General features: G+C 44.8%; 1 protein-coding gene across 8 annotated transcripts in view; it reads right to left on the bottom strand.

Annotated features, from left to right (window-relative positions):
• The window catches only part of LOC117397707 (histone acetyltransferase KAT6A), a 47,157-nt gene that overhangs the window by 18,354 nt on the left and 13,861 nt on the right, over positions 1-14,942 (bottom strand). For all 8 annotated transcript variants that reach the window (XR_009323745.1, XR_009323744.1, XR_009323746.1 and 5 more), the window contains 3 exons: positions 3,194-3,302; positions 1,558-1,673; positions 4-85 (listed from right to left, as the gene is read on the bottom strand). Coding sequence is in view for 4 of the 8 variants with exons in the window: in XM_059020031.1 (XP_058876014.1) it covers positions 4-85; positions 1,558-1,673; positions 3,194-3,302 (307 nt within the window). In the remaining 4 variants the exon portion in view is untranslated. The remainder of the gene's footprint in view (positions 1-3; positions 86-1,557; positions 1,674-3,193; positions 3,303-14,942) is intronic.

Here is a 14,942-nt window from a genome sequence, read left to right as displayed (position 1 = left end):
CACCTTTGGGCATCCGTGTGAGTGGAGGGTCGCAGCACTCCATGTGAAACCCGCGGTCACACGAGTCACAGAACAGCATGTTATCCTGCAACACAGACACAAGGAGCAGCTATTAACATGGGGCTCCATGCTAAAACCAACACACACCGGACACAAAGCGGTTAAAGAAAAGGGCTTGATACCAGGAGGGTCCCGGTTCAAATTCCAGCTCAGCCACTGACTCACTGTGTGTGATCCTGAGCAAGTCACTGAACCTCCTTGTGCTCCGTCCTTCGGATGAGGCGTAAAACAAACGAGCTCCTATTGGAGGTGACTCTGCAGCAGCAGCAGCAGCAGTTGTTGATGAAGCAGAGTTCACCCCCTAGTCTCCAAGTCGCTTTGGATAAAAGCGACTGCTAAATGACTAATTAATAATAATTAAGTACAACATTATCACACAGACACAGCACCCGTTACAGCACTGTATAGACACATCACATCCATACATTTTTATTGTGCAGCTAAAGCCTGTATTTTGAATATGACATGTAAACTATTGCAGTTACAGACACACTGTAAACATTATAACCCTCCGACACAAGCAGTATAGGAAATGAGCCCCGTGTGGCAGTCTGTGATGTACAAAGCCCCCCCCTGCCTCACAGCTAGTGGGCTGCTTGGTCACCTCGATACAGAGGCAGCTGGTTCAGCCCCTGCTGTTCCCTGGCTTGGCTTGTCACGAGACGCTCCAGGTAGCTGTTTGTTACACACATGATCTATTTTAGGACTGTTCTAATTCAGGAACAGCACAGGAGGAGGCTGGCACTGAAGGACAGGTACACGCTGATCACCACCTCTCTATTGGCCGAGATTATATATATATATATATATATATATATATATATATACACACACACACACACACACAGACACAGTGCTCCCTCGCTATAACACGGGTCTCCAGGGACAAACAATATGAGCGTTTTAACCGAAGACCGTTATAAACGGGGGAGGGGGAGGGGGAGGGGGAGGGGGAGGGGGAGGGGGGGCCCCTTGGATTGCCGCCCCCCCCCCCCCCCCCCCCGTTGAGATCCACTGGGTAAAGGTGATGGATTCACTACTACAACACTTCAGATCAGCTGCTCACATATAGTTTACTTTGAGTTGTTGGGATCACAAGTTTTTGAAGATTCTGATCAAAGATTGCTAAATGACAAGCTTGGTTTCTTCTCACCCAAACTAAGCTGTATTAATAACAGTCAAACGTTGTTATAATAATGAAAAACACTAGTGGAGGCTTTGAGTAAATTATTGATGCTCCTAACATCTCTATATATTGTAACTCCTGAATGCGTCCAACACTTTTGCACAGCAGTGTATATATATATATATATATATATATATATATATAATTTACAATCTGCAGCCCACACCAGCTGCTGCTACTGTTTCTCTAATGATTTTGCTAATCTGAAAATCTCTTTAAAACACAGTGCATGCATGCAAACATCATCCATGCTCCTCTATCTTCCACAGTAAGCTGAGACTATAAAGAAAGAGCAGTCAGTCGCCACTTACCGCATTTTTCCCCTGGTCTTGACAAGAACTACACGTCTTGCACTCTATGCACTGCCACTGCAAGGCTTTCACTCGAACCGTCAACTCTGCAGAGAACTTCAGACATGACGGGTGACCTGAGAGAGAAAAACAACAACAGCAGCAATAATAATAAAAAGAAATCTACTCCCATTTGTTTTATATCCTTCTCTAATATATCGAACTGTAGTGCAGCTGGAGGCACACACTGGAGTTCAAGGTGACTTTCCTGCGAGGGTTTTTAAAGAATCCACAGGAATGCGAATGGCTGCTGTCATGTAATATTAGTACTATCTTTATTTTATATAGCGCCTTTCATAGTGGACCACCATCACAAAGCGCTTTACAGAGGTAGGTTGTGAACTGTGCATTATATGCAGAGTCATTTACAATAGGACATTGATTTAACATCTCATCCGCAGGACGGAGCACAAGGAGGTGAAGTGACTTGCTCAGAGTCACACGCAGTGAGTCAGTCAGTGGCAGAGGTGGGATTTGAACCGGTGACCTTCTGGTTAAAAGCCCTGGACTTTAACCACTGGCTCACACTGCTTCCTGAAAACCTCCACTAGCTCTGCTCAACCCCAGTGCAATGTGAATGCGTGTTCCCATGCTAGGCAGCAGGGTCGGGAGCAATTCCTGGTTTTTCGATTCTAATTACTTTTTAAAATCAATTCCCAATTCCCTTCGAAAGAATTGGAATTGACACTTTAAAAAGACATAACTGATGTGATTGTTTCAACTGCTTTCATTTGAAGCCAATGTATTTGACTAACAGTGCCTTCAATTATTATTATTATTTGTTTATTTAGCAGACGCCTTTATCCAAGGCGACTTACAGAGACTCGGGTGTGTGAACTATGCGTCAGCTGCAGAGTCACTTACAATTACGTCTCACCCGAAAGACAGAGCACAAGGAGGTTAAGTGACTTGCTCAGGGTCACACAGTGAGTCAGTGGCTGAGGTGGGATTTGAACCGGGGACCTCCTAGTTACAAGCCCTTTTCTTTAACCACTGCACCACACAGCCTCCTTATTGAAGTAATTGAAGTAATTTGTTGCCACCGAGATCAACGACGTGTTAGAATTGATTAAAAGGGAATGGGAATTGGAAATTTATTTTAAAAAAAGGAATTGAAGTTGAAAAACAGGAATTAACCCCAACCCTGCTCAGCAGAGCAGACAGAACCCCGATCTCCAGTGTCCCTGCCCCCCAGCCCCACACAGCGCCCCTATCCCAGTGTGCCAGCCCCACACAGCGCTCCTATCCCAGTGTCCCTGCCCCCCAGCCCCACACAGCGCCCCTATCCCAGTGTGCCAGCCCCACACAGCGCTCCTATCCCAGTGTCCCTGCCCCACAGCCCCACACAGCGCCCCTATCCCAGTGTCCCAGCCCCACACAGCGCCCCTATCCCAGTGTCCCTGCCCCCCAGCCTCACACAGCGCCCCTATCCCAGTGTCCCAGCCCCACACAGCGCTCCTATCCCAGTGTCCCTGCCCCTCAGCCCCACACAGCGCCCCGATCCCAGTGTCCCAGCCTCACACAGCGCCCCTATCCCAGTGTTCCAGCCCCACATAGCGCCCCTATCCCAGTGTCCCTGCCCCCCAGCCTCACACACCGCTGTTGCCGCAGTCCGCGCAGGAGATCAGCTCCTCTGGGTTCTTGTCCCGGTTCTGCTCCTTCGTCCCGAGGCAGAAGCTGCAGATGGGAATGGGCTCGGCAACCGGCTGCAGAGAGGAGGGGAAACAAACAGAAAAACAAACCATCACATGAGAAACTCCATGAAGGTGACAAAGCATTGCTTACAAAGCAGCACTGGCAGAGAACTGAGCGCTGAAATTCACAGCTGAGTCGGGTTTCTTTAAACAATTAGTGGTTCTTTGTTCCTCCGACTGGTCCGCGAAATAAGCAATGCTGTCATTGTTATCTGAGCCCAATTTAATATCCAGCTTAGCTGAAGCAATTCCCACAGGCTAATCTACCGAAGGAACAAAAAAAAAAAAAAAGAGTCTAACCTGGCGAATACAACACCGCAATGTAAATGATACCTTTTTAATCTAGTGAAGACAAGCCTGGCCTTGTAATGGATTAAACCAACACACCTCCTCACTAAACAGTAGATGGCAGTATTCAATGTAAAGGTGGCTCCCTACAGAGCTCACTGCTGCTGAACAGCGCTGCTAGGTAACTAGAGCCACATTTCCGCTATCCAGTGTTAGTTATCAGATGCATGCTCACATGTTCTTGTTGAGTACAGGTTTTAAAAAAATAATAATAATTTTGCAAAATAAATTGGTAGGTTCTTTTTGCACAGATAAATCATGAAAAACTTGCAACAAAAATCCCAAGTTTGTCCAAAAAAAGTGTCTCTTTGGTGAGCTGAGCAAATCGACCACAAATATAAAAACACACTGCAAATCCACATCAACCTCAAACACAGCACAAGCGCAAAATATTGACAAAACTTCAGAGCGGAAAACCACCTGTCTGTCTCGCTAGACTAAATACAGCAAGTTCCTGACAGGTCATGCTTCCCTAAAACCCTGGTTTTATCTACTAGAGAAGTGAAAATTACAGGAGGAGGGGGAAACTGTGGACTGTCAGAAACAAAAACATCATTGCTCAGTTCATGGTAGAATTATCGAACCCTCTTCAAGTGCTTCATGCATCCTCTAGGTATGCCAGGCTTCCCCGACACACACTGCCCCAATGCAGCTCCTGTATCAAACTCGCTGCTTGTTAGTCAATTAAATTGGCTTCAAATGAAAGCAGTTGAACAAGCACAACAATGTCTGTAAATGATCAATTCAGATTCCTTCGAAGGAATTGATTTTAAAAATTCTTCAAAAGCAATTATTCACAAGCACAGGCAGCCCTGCCTTTCAGTGAGTTCCCACACTCCTATTGAACGAGTCGCTGGCACGCTGCCTCAGCAGTTGTATCCACACCCTCCCTCTACAGCAGGAGGGGAGTTCTGTTTTCAGTATAATGATCCTTAGCTAGAAAGCTCATTTCTGGCCTGGCCTATGTTTCCCACACAAAGGGACAGTGTGCCAGGCTGAGATACACAGCATACCGCTCTGGCCAAAAGTTTTGCGTCACCTAGAAATGTATTAAATAAAGTATACAAACATAATTTAGATCTTTTATTTAACATTGTGTAATCAAAGAAACTACAAAATGATACTGCAAAAGTCACATTTTTCAATTTTATATGGAAAACTCAAAGCTTATGTAATTCAATGTGTCAACCTAACATTATTCAGCAGGTTTAATTCGACTAAGTAAAATTACTTCATTCTATACAGAGGGTGACACAAAACTTTTGGCCAGAGCTGTATAGTCTTACACACACACTTCTTGGCAAAAACACGCAACAGCTGCACCTTCTCCACTGTACTCTAAGCAAAGGAACAACTTGAATTTGTGATTCATTTTATAGAAATATCTTAAATAACTGGCAATGTAAAATCACCTTCCACCACCAACACCAAAACCACACTGGCAAACCACAAACAGATCAGACATCAGTCACTTCAAATTAAAAACACACAATTCTAGAGCACAAACTTACTTCCCCTAAAGGAATGAATCTTTCAAACACACCTCTACGTATGAAACCATTTAATTTGTTTGTTTTTTCCATACGGCTATGCATACTCTTTTGAAGCCCTCAGAACAGTGGTTTCAAAGTGTTCATAGAAGTCGGTACGAGGGCTTTCCCAGACTTCAGGGGTCTCGTCATTGAAACAGACCCAGGGAGAGGATTCACTTTCAATGCAAGCAGCGACTACCTCACAGTGCTGTCTGATGAGGATTGTGCATGATAAAAAAAAATAATTAAAAAAAAAAATGCTTCTAGCAGTGCCCAAGATGATGAAATCGGGGCCCACGTTAATCTTTGCTGAACTGTGTCGTCACCCCCCCCCCCCCCCCCCCCATATCACTGTCTTATCTTACAGTAAGAAATCATTTAACAGACACAGAGAACCGGGTGAGAATTACTGGTCAGATAACAGCTGTAATAAGAGGGCTGATCAATCTAGAGCAGAAACAGCAGGAGATTTGATTTCTCAGATTGCTAAAGACTCAATGCTGATCATTTCAGTAAAGCGTTTTAAAAAAGAAAAGGTAGTTCTTAGAAAAAAAAAAGTATATATCATTTTTTTTTTTTTTTAATCACGCATCACCATCTAACCACACTTTGAAACAGATGAAACTCAAATGAGCTGCAATAACAGCCGACCACACCAGCACACTTGACTGAGTTTCTTAAAGCAAAGTGTGTGTTAATCCTCAGGCTTTATTAATCTATTAGCCTCCCCTCAGATAAAAACACAAATAAATGCATCTGTACAATATGTTGTTGTTTCCCTGCAGCTATTACCCCATTTAGTCTCTGAACATTCCCCCTCGACAGCATCCTCCACTTCATTACTTAATCGCTCATCATACCACGACTAGCAAAACAATAAAACATACAAGTACGCACAATTATATTAAAGGGCACCCCCCCTCCCCTCTACAAAACCTTGTTTACAGAACAACGCTTCCCAATTCAACTGTAGAAGAAAGCCATCATAATGCAGCCGCAGCAGCAGCAGGGACCGGGAACATCGATTCTGAAAGCACAGCCCCAGGGACTCCACGCTCCCAGCTCCAGTCTAACGACTAATTAAAAACAATAAATCATACTGAAAACAAGCCGGGTTTTACGGTGGCTGACTGGTGGAAGGTCAGCAGAAGCTGTGGTGAAGTCAAGGAAAGCCTCTCCCGCTCTCAAGCCTTCACTGCTGGTCCGATTAAGCTAAATGATAATGGAAATCACAGTTTATCCGCATCACCAGTTTCCTTTTGATTTTAGGTGATGTTCCTTAAGCTGCGGAGGAGTCAAGTGAAGTGGCGACTCTCCGCGACAAAAATCCAGCGCAGGTGAACCGGGCGCAGAAACGTAAACCCGTGCATGTTCCGAAACAAACTCACCTGAAACTGCTTCATCCTCGCAGCCATTCTAAACAAGCTCTCTTGTCCTGCCAGAGTCAGAGTCTATTTGTTCTATTAAAGCCCACCTGCCTATTAGAGAACCCTTTCCTCCCTGCTCTCGTGGCCGCAGTAATGGGCAGGTTTCACTGCACACTCCACACCCTGGGGGGCTCCCTGTGGGATTCGAGGTTGACTTCACCTCAGAGCGTTCCCTCTGCCAGGTACCTGGGACTGCTGATCCAAACTGAGCTTGCAGATTTATTAAGAGCTTAACCCTTCACAGGGAAGTCTACTGCTAACTTAGAGAGGATATACAGAGAGAGAGACAGAGAGATCTATATATAAAAGATTAGATTTGCAGTCAGTCTTGTAGCAAAGCATTTAGACAAACGTGCCTTTTTACTGTATGTATTTGTCCACAGGACAAAGTGAATTTAGCATTGCTGCTGATAAGTTTTTGTTTACAGTTCAAACAGACCCCAGGGATGGAAATAAGTCTCCTATTGCATAGCAGTGTCACCCATTCCAGATTTTACTACAAGACTGATTAGCCACAGTCTATAGATATCATGCTTATGAGTGGCTTATTAAACTCACAGTAAAACCAGGAATGGATCAAACTGCTATGCAAGGGGTCTTATTGCCATCCCTAGACTCTCTGGATACCAGAGAGATGGTTCTCAGAGGCTGTTGAAACTGGAACAGGTGTAAAACACTGGGCTCATTCAGACGCAGTGAATCCCAGTGCCCCTGGGCCAACAGTGTCCCAGGAAGGGCCGGACGTCCTTCCTTACTCTCGTTTGCAAACATCTCTCCTGGCGCCATGTTATTCTCCTTCTCACAGTGCGAACGTCTTGTTTTCTATCCGAGGGAGTTAATCTGTCAGGTGTAAGTGCCAACATGAGTGACAGGCAGTGAAGCCTTCAATAATTGGAGCTGACAGCCATCACCCCTGACAGCCGGGGAGCATTGTCTCTCTCTCATGTAATCCTAGAGCCATGCTGTGAGCGAGGAGTGGAAACGTGACCCCAGCTCAGGTCCTGGAGCTCCGGTTACCTGCAGAAAATTGCCAAGCGCAGCCCTTAAATCATCCTCATCATCTGCCCAGCTTTTAAGTGGTGTGGTATGAAACCCACACAGCGATCCCTTCTAACCCAACGCAGTCAGGGCGTTTCACCACTACTGAAAGAATGCATCTAAGATGTGTGTAGATGTGTCTTGTGTGTGTACGCATTTAAAATGATACAAAATAAAGAAACACTAGGGGAACAAACCTGGCAATAAGTTTATTTTTTTGTATTGAAAATAACTACAGTATGCTACAATAATTCACATTTTAAAAGGCATCATCCCCATTACTTTTTGTAAGTACATAAAAGAAAAATCTAAAACAGAATGCACAGCGAATAAAACAATAAAAAAACACCACCATCTCCACAGCTTGTTCCTTAGATCCCATTTATTTCATTCACGCCATTAAAACAATGAGACAAGCCCGTTTCCATGCCTATTTCCTTTAAGTAATTGGACATTAGACTACGCTAAAGACGAAAACGAATTTGTTTTATTTCTTCTAAATAATTGATTTCTAAAAAGGCTGTAAAAAGCGCTGTGTGGATGGGAAGCACTCTGAGTAGGAGCAGCAGCGCTCCTTTAATAGGCATGTGCTTGAATTATTGACGGAGAGGGACTGTGCAGGATGCTGCACTCGACAGTGCCTCTGGGAACATACACTCACTTCAATGTGACCCTGGCTCGAAAGAAGCAATGCAAGCAGCAACCCAATCTAGCACTGAATCCAGAGCGACATGCTGCGTCAGGCAGGTTAACACAAAAACACAAACAAAAAAACAAACATTTTTACAAAGCAGCAGCCTTATTAGCCTCGGGGTCATGTTTTTCAATTCCTTCGAAGGAATCGGAATTGATCATTTAGAGACATAATTGTTGTGCCTGTTCACCTGCTTTCATTTGAAGTCAATTTAATTGACTAACAAGCAGCGACTTTGATTTAAGTCATGTGTTGCCGCTGTGAGCAGCTCACTTTAACAGAATGCTGCCGATAGCAATTTTGATCAATGATGTGTTGGAATTGATTAAAAGGGGAAGTTGATTTTAAAAAGGAATTGGAATTGAAAAACAGGAACTGAACCAGATCCTGATTAGCCCACTGAGAGAGTTTTGGTTAACAAAAGCGAGCCCCCCTCACCCCCCACCCCCCACCACCCCTTGGCACAGTGAAATGAGAAACCCTGCGTTTACATGCAAGAGGAACGCAGCAGACACAGGGAATCACACGATCCATCTGCGGATCAAATCGCAAGCCGGCATGAAAATTCACCTCATGTATGAGGTCTGAGGTCCTCAGCAATTCCCATCAAGGTGTTCAGCCAGCCCCCCTCTTAATTCTTTATTGGTTCCGGAACTAGAACAACCCATGAAATGAATACCTATAACCTCCTAATGCTGCATGCTGCCGCACAAGCCCATAAACAGCAAGCAGGTTTCAAAGGGAAGGACGCTTACAGTGTCCCTTGTAGCTCAAATCTACCACTGGGGAATGCATAAAAAAATAAAATAAACTTGCATGTCAACGAACTTCCTGATAAAAGTGGGCGGCTAAACTACAGAAAACCGTCACAAAGGATTTTAAAAAATGCTTTATTTAAAATGGCTCACTATTGGTTCTGGGTTTTCCAGAAGGGTGACAATGCCCCCCTGCATCCCCAAAGCACTGCAGAGCCCCCGCTGTCTGCAGCCTCGCTTCCCTCCCTGCCTCCTGGTTTTCAGTGCTGCGCTCGTCAAAGCTGTGGGATTAATGTGCTCGCTGGTTCAGTAAACTGTGCGGGTCAAATACCTTCCAGGAATCCTCTGTGTGTCTAATAATAGCCAGAGATTAAATCGAGAGCTAAAAACAACTCCAGCACTGCAGCACAGCATCGCATTTAGGCACACAAAAAAAAAAAAGACAGAGAGAGAGGACAGTAGCCAGCAGAGGGGCTTTGTCGTCATCCCCCAGACATGATTATTAAATAGCAGACACAGGTGCAGCCTATCCACCAAGTCATCTCACTTCGCAGATAGCCTATGGAAACGTCCACAGGCTCCTCTGTAAGGATGCTGGATAAAGTCCTGCCCTGTGCTGCAGCTGCGGTGAGCTGTGAAGGTGGCCAAGCCTCTGAGTCTGAACAGAGAAGGAAAGAGAGGGGGGGGGGGGGGCTTCCTTCTGACTGGAGCTCAGGAATCACAACCCTGCAGTGATTTTTGTTTTGTTACTACAGCTTAATATTTCACCAGATCATGCTTAATTTCAGCATAAAATAATTCAACTAAAATACTGGACGACGAAGAGAATCAGCGATCTGGAATCGCCATGCGTGTGTCTGCTCACGCCATTTCTTCCTCTCTGTGGATGTGTCAGGTGTTTGTTGTCCGAGGGAGCTGTGAAACAGAGAGCCCGTCCTTGATTTGTTTGCATTCAAGGTTCTCATTAATATGTGCCACACATAGCAGACTTCGAACAGCCCTTAATCCTGACCCCACCAGCCCTGCTCTGACAGCTCGATCATTGATCACAATGCAGGACAGAGATGCACGCGATTCCAGCTGTAACAAACACAGCTCCTAATAGGGCTGCGTGGGGATGAGCGCACAGTTACTGCAGGCAGCGCGGCCTCCAGGGAGAAGCCAATCCCTTTTAAATCGCACACGCAGGCACATCCCTGCAAGGAAAAAAGAGATACAATTACCTGCACTCCGTTCATGATCCGCAACAGAAGAGGCAATTTCAGATCTGCTTTGCAGGTGGAACGAGTACTCAAGGTGGAACAATGTTACTTGCACTGTACAGTGCCTTGCATAGAAGCAGCAGCCCCTTTGATTCTATGATATCTTTACCTAGCATTAGCAAAGGTGAAAAAATAAAATGTGTGTTGTATAGCAGCTTATGCCATTCTAGGTGACTCTGCATTTCAAAATGTTTTTTTGTTTTTTGTTTTTTTAATGGTTACACGTACCTAAGGTTCGTGGCACTGGAAAGACTGTTTTTATGTGTTCAGATCTTCCACTATCCATGCTTTTATTTAGCAGTGAATAGAATACTTTATGACATCACTGTTTTTTTCTGCACTGAGATCGTACTGTGTATTTAAATGTCAGTACACAGTGCTCTATGAAAAGTTCTCCTCAATTCTTGTGGTTTCACAGGAAGGGTGATGCAAATGATATTAAGTGTGAAAAAGAAAAGCAACACCAGCAGCACCAAGAAAGCGATGCATTTTGCAGATATGTTTTTAACATCAACTATAAAACCTCATGTTATAAGAACGGTCAAAACACAGGCCCACTTGACAGCTGATGAGCAGATCCAAGGTTACAAGGCGAGATAATCTTGTTTACTTACGTTCGTTATGTAAAGCTCACATTGGGTACAAAAAAGCTTGACGATGCCAAGGCACCACAGTAGTAATTCTCCACTTGAACTTACACTAATTAACATCTGGAAGGAAGGCTGGAGGGAGGGAGGGATCCAAGTGAACAAAATGGGCCAAGAAACAGTATTTACAAGGAACTCATTTCTAAAGTTTGCAACAAGAAAAGGTTTATCACACACACACACACCCTCCTCTCTCTCAAAAACAAACCACAAGCCTTTCACTGAAGCACAAGCTTCAGACCAGGGGCTGGTTTATAGACTTTCCGAGTGGATTTCAGCCAAACTACCATTCTATTTTAATGTTTTTTTTAAACAGGTAAAGAAAATAAAAATAAATCAGACAGCTTGCTAGCTAGCAGCCTGCTAAGCGTTGGCAGTGCTTGTGAAACCGGCCCCAGGTCCACAAAGACTATGCATTAACATCTCCATGCAATGGAAACACAGAACAACGTCAAGTCTTCAGGATCCCTGCCCCACGTACCCTGAAAGGACCAGGGGCACACCACAAGACCTTAAAAAAGCACAACACCACCAGTTATGAACCTTTGTAGCCCCAGAAAACAAACTGAACTAGGCAGGATTTCTAAAATGCATCAAGAAGACTGCCACAGGGCTTGGAGTTCAAGTGAGCCTGTGCACCTCACAGCAAAATTCTTCTGAGTGTTGACTTGAAGCCACGGATGCATTCATTACAAAAATAAAGCCAGCCTTCAAACCTGCTCATGCAAGTAGAGGACGGTTTTGTCTCCAGATCTCGCAGGTAGAGATCCATGACAGCCCGGTGGAGAGTAGCTCTGCTATAGTAGTATGGTTTTGTGAATGCACTGTGTGTGTGTGTGTGTGGGGGGGGGGGGTCTCAAAGGGAACAGCAGCTATTCTTAAATCACCCTCCAGCTCTACTTTGCAGAGGTTTTTTTTTTCTGTGTTTTAAAGTTACATCTTATAAAAGGCCCACAGAAGAGAGAGTTCACAGAAAGGATTCTTGGTTGCAGCGCTGGCATTACTCACTTCCTGTCCTTGTCACAAACAAGTTGTGCTGCCAAAGATCAGCCCAGGAGAAGGCTGGAATCTGCACAAACACACACAGAGACACACACACACACACCCACACCTCCACCCAACATTCACCAGGCTCCCAAACACTGCGAGCTCCCAGGACAAGCTTAACCCTTTCCCTCCTCTCTCACACCCTCGCAGACAGCTCACGTTCCCTCGATTATTAAAGACACAGAGCAATCTATTCAAACAAAACACAGAGCGAACAGCCCGTCTCAGGAATTGCATTAATCGAAGTAAAACCATAAAAAAATTGGTAAATAAGTTAATTCTACAAATGGCTCAAACTGCACTGAGTTACATTTATTTGTATTCTATTTTTTAACCCTGGTATCTCAGTCTTATTACATTGCCACTTATTTTGGTACACAATACAATACAATCAGTTTCTCTCAGTTCTGTTGCCAAGGGTGGCAAGGCTTTGACCCCAGACAGACACACAGCGAACCCTAAACTCCCTGTGGCACCTTGCTGAGACGGTGTGGTTTGATCCCTGTCACGCGCTGTGGGCGGGCACTGCAGCCTGACCCACCAACAGCACAGCCCCAGTTACTGTGACCTTTCTATTGTGACATGTGGAACTTCAATGAAGCACTGCGGCTCCTGGATCTACTGGTCTGCGTGTGTGTGTCTGATCCCTGAACTCCTGGTTCATTATTACAGACCAGGGTATCACAGCCGGTTATTATTACATGCCGTTCTGCTCATGGCAGAATATCACAGGCATCCACAGTTACATAGGAGGGACAGCTAGAAGATGCTGTTTTGGTTGTTTTCTGTCAGGTTCCCCCCCAGACCTGTGGGAGATGCGGTGGTGAGGTTTTGAAGTGGCAGGAAGAGCGGTACCTGTGTGTGTGTGTGTGTGTGAATATCTGCATGCGCGGTATAAATAACGACACTGCCCTCCCTCCCAGCCTGCCAAGCTCCTTATTACAGAGCCAGCGAGGAGTGAGGAGGAAGGAGCCAGCCGCGCCAAGGCTGCTGCGTTCTTACCCAGATCAGGAGGAGCTGGACTCTTAAGGAGTGTAAACTATAATACCAATAATAATAATAATAATAATAATAATAATAATAATAATAATAGGGACTGAAATAAGACTCCTATTGGATAGCAGTTTCACTAGCAGATTGCTAGTTGCAGGTATAGAAAGACAATGCGTTTGTTTTTGTTTTTTTAAACAGCGAGCCAGTAGTCAGCGGTGCTGAACTACAAAACTTTTTTTAAATTTCGCTTTCAGGTTTTATCCAACTATTTAGCTACAGTTACAGTTTAAATAGCACCCGTGGGCTTCACTTTACTCCCATTCTGCTATGAAGTTTCATTACCTCAAAACACACACACACACACACACACGCGCTCGCTCACTCACTCAGGACACCAGGTTCAGCCAAATCAAACAGCACTGAAAGATAAGGAGCACATTAAACACGTATATGCAGATCCACAGCAAGCAGACGGGCGCAGTGCGAACAGAAACAACCAAGAAAACTCCACTTACTCCAGTGCCAAGCAACACAGCCAGCAGTGACACAGGAGACTGAACGCCTTGTCTGGGAGTCAAGGAGCCCCGTTTCATTAGAGCTAAACCAGCGAGAACAAGCAGCTCCCATTTCACAGAAGCCTTCAAGGTAAAAGGGACACTTAAACACCAGGATGACTTCACACCACGTCACAGCTTGCATGGAAACCCATCCTAACAGTCACATTTAAGGGTTTGAAACGTGCCAGCGAAATTAGAAACAAATCAGCAAGTCGGATTACAACAGTGCTGTCCAAACCGACAAGGACAACGCAGTGCATCTCTGATTACACAGGGTGGATAAAACCAGACACTAAAACAGACGAAAACACAACTCTGGGCTTGAATAACTCCCTGTTATCGCCCTGAATTTGAAAGGTGCACTGGTGCTGGATTTTACACCCACTCAGGGCTCCTGAGACGCACCACGTCCAACGGAGCTCCTGAAAACCTCTCTCTCCTTCCCTAAATGACACCAGGCATCAGTTCCCACGTTGGGTGAGTAAGGGTTTGCAGAGCAAGTGGAAACGCAGAGCCTGATCCATGCAGCCTCTCAGAAGAGAGACTGCACTTTGCTTTCATCAGGCAAGCAGGAGTCTCTCGTTGGGCATGAGAGAGGAGGATTCTACAGCTGTGGACAAAAGTTCTGCATCACCCTCTATAGAGAATTTACACATTCTGCTTCACAAAGTCGAATGAAACCTGCTGTATAATGTTTGATTAACATATTGAATTACACACCGCTTTGAAGTTTTCCATATGCTGAACAAAAAATTTTAAAAATCCTACATTTCTAAATCTGACATGAATTACTACTGTACATAATATATATATATATATACTTTTGGCCAGAGCTGCAGAGTAAACATTGCCAATTCAATCCCACAGCTGCAGGATGTCTCCAGGTTAGCAGTGAAGGAAAAACATAAAAAAAAGAAGTAAAGGAAACAAGCCAATTTGAGCTCTGGACAGCATCTGCAACCGTGCAGCTGAGAAGCGTTCCAAATGCAAAGTCAGTGCGTTAGCTTCTCGTAAACAGCTCCCTGCGGCACAATGCTCTCTCTACAAACTGTTCCTAACTTGTTTAAAAAATAAAAAATGAAAAACAATCTGCTTTATAAATTGGATGTGTGATCTGCTGTGAGGCTTAAAACGTGTCAAATTGTTTAGCCAGAGAGGTGTGTGAAATGTTCTATACAAGGCATCACAGCGACTCAAAACACACCACAGGTTTCACTCTGAATCACCCGCAGGGATCAGATGAGCCCAGACTGGTCACAAAACCAACACGGGCACAGCGACCCCACTTTCCCTACTGCATGCCAGGGATGGAAATCAGCACTCCAGCTTTTACTAAGAGTTTAATAAGAATT

This window comes from Acipenser ruthenus, unplaced genomic scaffold, assembly GCF_902713425.1.
Source record: "Acipenser ruthenus unplaced genomic scaffold, fAciRut3.2 maternal haplotype, whole genome shotgun sequence".
Classification (NCBI taxonomy): Eukaryota; Metazoa; Chordata; class Actinopteri; order Acipenseriformes; family Acipenseridae; genus Acipenser; species Acipenser ruthenus.
Note: the sequence above shows the minus strand (reverse complement) of the source record. Positions and strands in the feature narration are given on the sequence as shown.